Source organism: Loa loa (genome assembly GCF_000183805.2).
Source record: "Loa loa unplaced genomic scaffold supercont3.370, whole genome shotgun sequence".
In the NCBI taxonomy this organism is placed as follows: Eukaryota; Metazoa; Nematoda; class Chromadorea; order Rhabditida; family Onchocercidae; genus Loa; species Loa loa.
Window position 1 is genome coordinate 5916 of NW_018108550.1, and position 4736 is coordinate 10651.

At 22.1% G+C, this 4736-nt stretch overlaps 1 protein-coding gene across 1 annotated transcript; it reads right to left on the reverse strand.

Annotated features, from left to right (window-relative positions):
* Window positions 1–4299: 4299 nt before the first annotated feature.
* LOAG_12746 (hypothetical protein) lies at window positions 4300–4692 on the reverse strand (the record flags this gene model as incomplete). Its single annotated transcript, XM_003148258.1, has 1 exon — window positions 4300–4692. The coding sequence occupies one exon, from the start codon at window positions 4690–4692 to the stop codon at window positions 4300–4302; it is 393 nt and encodes a 130-aa protein (XP_003148306.1).
* Window positions 4693–4736: the final 44 nt, after the last annotated feature.

The window sequence follows — 4736 nt, forward strand, 5'->3', positions numbered from 1 at the left end:
GACAACAAGGGACAATTTTATATAATATGTCTATATTCGAATTTATCAAAATGACAAAAAAAATGACAACAAATATTATTTCCACTGTAATTTCATTACTTAAATAATAATTGAAAATACGAAAAATTGAATATTAAATTTTTAAACAATAATTCATTCCGAAAGAATATGTTGTAATTAAATTCAGCTGTAATTAAATTCAATTTTAAAAGTTATATAAAAATTAAACTGTCTTTTTTTCAATTAATTTTGAACTGCAAGTGGTAAAAAAAAGATGATGATTATCCCATATTCTTATTAATGCATAATCAAATAAAAAATATTACCGTACCACCACCATATGGGTTACTGTATAATATGAAGAATAAAGCGATGAAAAAGATTTAACTTGGAAATATTCAATTGCAATATTGCTCACAAATCAGTATGCTCTGTCATAATTAAATTATTATGAGGAGTAATTAGAAGTTATAATTTTATCATTAGAAAAATGTTTGTGTTTTTCTTTTTTTTTTACGTACCGTAGTTTGTTGTATTAAAATAACTTATTGCTAACAATAATATTGTAACGCAATGCAAATTAATGTAAATTTTTATTTCATCTAATAGATTTACTAAAATACTAATTAATTCAGCTATGCTTAATTAATTAATTAATAACAAATTCCCTTAGCGACTTAACTTTTAGACCTTTTATTTGCTGCAAATTTTAAGTAAAATTTATTTTTTAAAAATCAATAGATTTTTGCTCATTCAATATGTACTTTATGTGATGTACATGAAATTGCTATCGTAATCAATAAAATATGAATTAGGCTTCATTTTGATAACTTCTAATACGAAACGATGTGATACTACCGTAACACTGTTAGATGTGATGTTGTATCATTTGACAAAATTAACGACATTAACAATTTCCTACAGTAACAAATAATTTTTAGAGAAAAATTTATTGCTGCATTTTTGATTTAGCATTTGATGAAATACCAAAAGCGTAAGATTAAAGAAGTGAAAAGAAAAAAAACACAAAAAAAGTTATAAAAATTGATTTGCAATTGCTCTTTTCGTTTTTTTTTTTTCGTAAAATGACTACAAAAATTAATTTACATTTATTATATTTAGATCTAAAATATTATTTGTTAAATGTTAAGCTCAACATTTTAAGTTAATTGGAATAAAAGTTTAAAATTAATTGAAAAGAATTGAAATTAAACAATGGGTAAAAATTAAGTTACATTTATTTTATTTTAATTGAAATAGACATTAATTAAGTTACAATGTGTGTTAAATCATGAAACTCTTTTAGGATATTATATAATTGAAATTACTATATCTTCTTCGTTTTTTTTTTTTTTTTTTATTTCAGGCTATTATGGGAGGAATATTAGTATTAATTTACTAAATATTATCATTTGAATGTGAGGAATATTGATTAAATAAAATGATTAGTTATCATTAATTAATCGATTGGTTGATTGATTGATTGATTGAATGGTTGAATATATTTTTTGCTGCTTTTTTAAGACTATTGTAATGCTGTAAGTATTTCATATTTTTATAATTAATAGATTTTTATAAGTAATTTCATGATCAAAATTTTACTTCCAACTTCAAAAGCGGAACGTTAAAAAAATTATAATTAAAGGAAATGAAATATTTGCATAAATTTAAAAATTTTTACTAATAATTACAATTTTGATACAAACAAATTGTGATTGGTAAAAAATTTGAAAACAGTTTCGAACGAATTTGAAATAAATTGAGTCAAAATATGTCAAAGATACAGTAGTACGTGATCACAATTTATTTGCGTATTACTGTAACAGTAACAATCCGAAAAATATTGAAGCATATGTATAGATGTGTTTAGTCAAATATTAATTTATTGCATCTATATTTGCTACAACAGAAAAAGAAAGTCTATTATGTGGCATTTATCATTGTTTAACTATGAAAGTATCAGAAATGCATTATTTAAGCATATCAGTATAGTAATCGATGTCAATAACAATAGTAACAAAATAACAGTAATGATAAGAAGTTTGGAGACAATTTACAAATACAGTATGATGTTTCGATAACATTTATGTATGTGTTACGTAATAATTATAATATGAATCATTAGTGATATTTGCTTTACTAACAAGAAATTGATTGTTTTAAATATAAATTATACTTTATAAACTTAAAAAGAAAAGATTCATTATTTTAGAATTTAAAGAAAAAACGAATAAAAATTTGAGGGTAAAAAGTCAACTGTGAGAAAATTTGTTATATTAGAAAACGGATACTGTATTGAATGATTTCTTTGACGATTAAAATGTTTTATCATTATTATCACCATTATCATTTTCATTATCAACATCATCATCATGAAATGAATGGCATGCAAAACGATAAAAGTAGCCATGAGAAAAGTAGATATTTTTTCATTTTTCAATAAAAAATTTATACTGAGAAAATTTAAAATTAACAATAATTTTAAAATTAAAATAAACAAAATGTTAGTATGAGAGAAAGTAAAAATTTTTATTTTATTAAATAGAAGATTTTTCTTAAAATAATATCAATTAGTATCGAATCAATTGTTTAATTTTAGTTTTTTCATTTTTTTTTTTATTTAAATATTCTGCAATATATGCTAAATTAATGTTAATGGAAAAGGAAAAAATCAGCATATGTTTGTTACAGAATAAAAAAAAAAAAAATGAAATTTTTTATAGAAAAATATTTTGAAATGAATATTTTATTAATGCAATGAAAAAAAAGATAAAAATCCATTTACAGTGATAATTTTAATTCAATGCAATTAATTACAATATATTATTATTATTGTTATATGTTAATATTATGTTTACAATTGTAATAATTAGTAATTCTGATTGATATAGTTAATCATTACTTAATTACCGTATTTTGTGCTTTATCCATATTATCTTTGTAGAAATTAGCAATTATTTGCTTACATCAAACTTTAATTAGGAAATGCATTAAAATACATTAGTATAAATTAGTGATAATATAAAAAGTAATTTTACAAATTGCTCATCATTTGAAAATTGTATGCTATGCTTTTAACTGAAATTACTTAAGGAATGAATGAAATATTTGATAAATATTATTTGCTATTATTTTTAGCATTAATGCATTTGGAATATTTCTCAATGATTATTTCCTACTTATTACTTTCCTTCCGTCATTACCGCCCTGTACTATCAACTTCATTTTATCATTATCCCCATTCCTCTCAAATATTCTTCCTTTGACATTAAAATGTAATATTACAAATTGTCACCCATCAAAGCATTCCAATATAAATGACATTACTACAGATTGTTAATTCGTTTAAATGAAGCAAGTTTCATTTTATTTAGAGAATGGGATAATCCCATAGGACAGACGACAAATGCTTTGCATTTTAGATAATGCCAAACAAAATTGATGATAATTCATATGTATTATATCATTGTACTAAAATGAAATGTTCTAATTATCTAATTACTTTTTTTTTTCATTGTATCGCCTCATTTAAATATCTAAAATAATTTAAATGAAATATTAGGAATTTAAATCATTTAGAAACAATATATCCAAAAATAAACTTAAATATTACATATAGAAAACAAAGTTAAAATTTACCGCAAAAAATTTATCCTCCACTTTTTTACCGTAAGAATAATTTAATTTTAGCATTACTTTAATTTTAACATTTTTAATTTTAGCTAAAAGAGTTGGATCGTGAAACAAATTTGGATAAACAAAAAATTAGCATAATCATAAGTAGATAGAAATATTTCATAATGCAATGATTATTAATGCTAACGATTTTGATCATATAATACCTATTAAAAAATTTAATTAATACTAATAAATAAGAAAGAGGAAAAAAAAGCAAACAATGATGAAAAATTGTAAGTTTAAATAAAAACAATCATCGATAGAAATTTGTATCAGATTGAAAGTATTTGAAATTGTAAAAATTAGAATTTCAATAAAATTACTTTAAAAATTTATCGCTTAGATATATATGAGTTAAAAAAAAATAGCTATTTCTCGAATTATTTTCTAATTTTAAATTAAAATTTATTCTTTCCTAAATTATTTATTCATTAAAATTCAATTTAACTTTTTTTTTATTTCTAAATTATCTATTTATTAAAGTTTAATTTGACTTCTTTTTTGTTTTTTTTTTTACCATTCTGTAATTATATTTAATGAAATATTAAATTATCATTCAATAATATTCTCATCATATTCTAATAAAAAAGAAAAAGAAAAAAAAAAAAACAAAAAACATACTTACCGTCCACTTTTAGTAATAATCATTTCGGTGCTAAGTTCATAAAATTTATTCCATAATTCGCGTCCTTCTAAGCGACATGTGACATGTCGCAGTATATGAGAATTTCCAGGTAATGGTGATGTTTTTGGTAATTGTTCCATACTATCCTCAATTTCTTCCGTTTCACCATTATCCTTATTATTATCATCATCATAATTCTTACTTGTTCCAGCAGTAATTGTTGTTCGTTCAGATCTTTCATTCGTATCATTCGTTTCCAATAAATAATCAATCATAAATTTAAATCGTTTTCGTGCTGCCAAATCTAGTGGAATATCAGGAAAATGTCCGGATACCGGAATATTTGAATGTAATGTATCTATTGGACGTTTCTCACCTGTTTTAGCCATAATTTAGAGAGAATAATATTCAGATGATCGTAGAATTTCTGCAA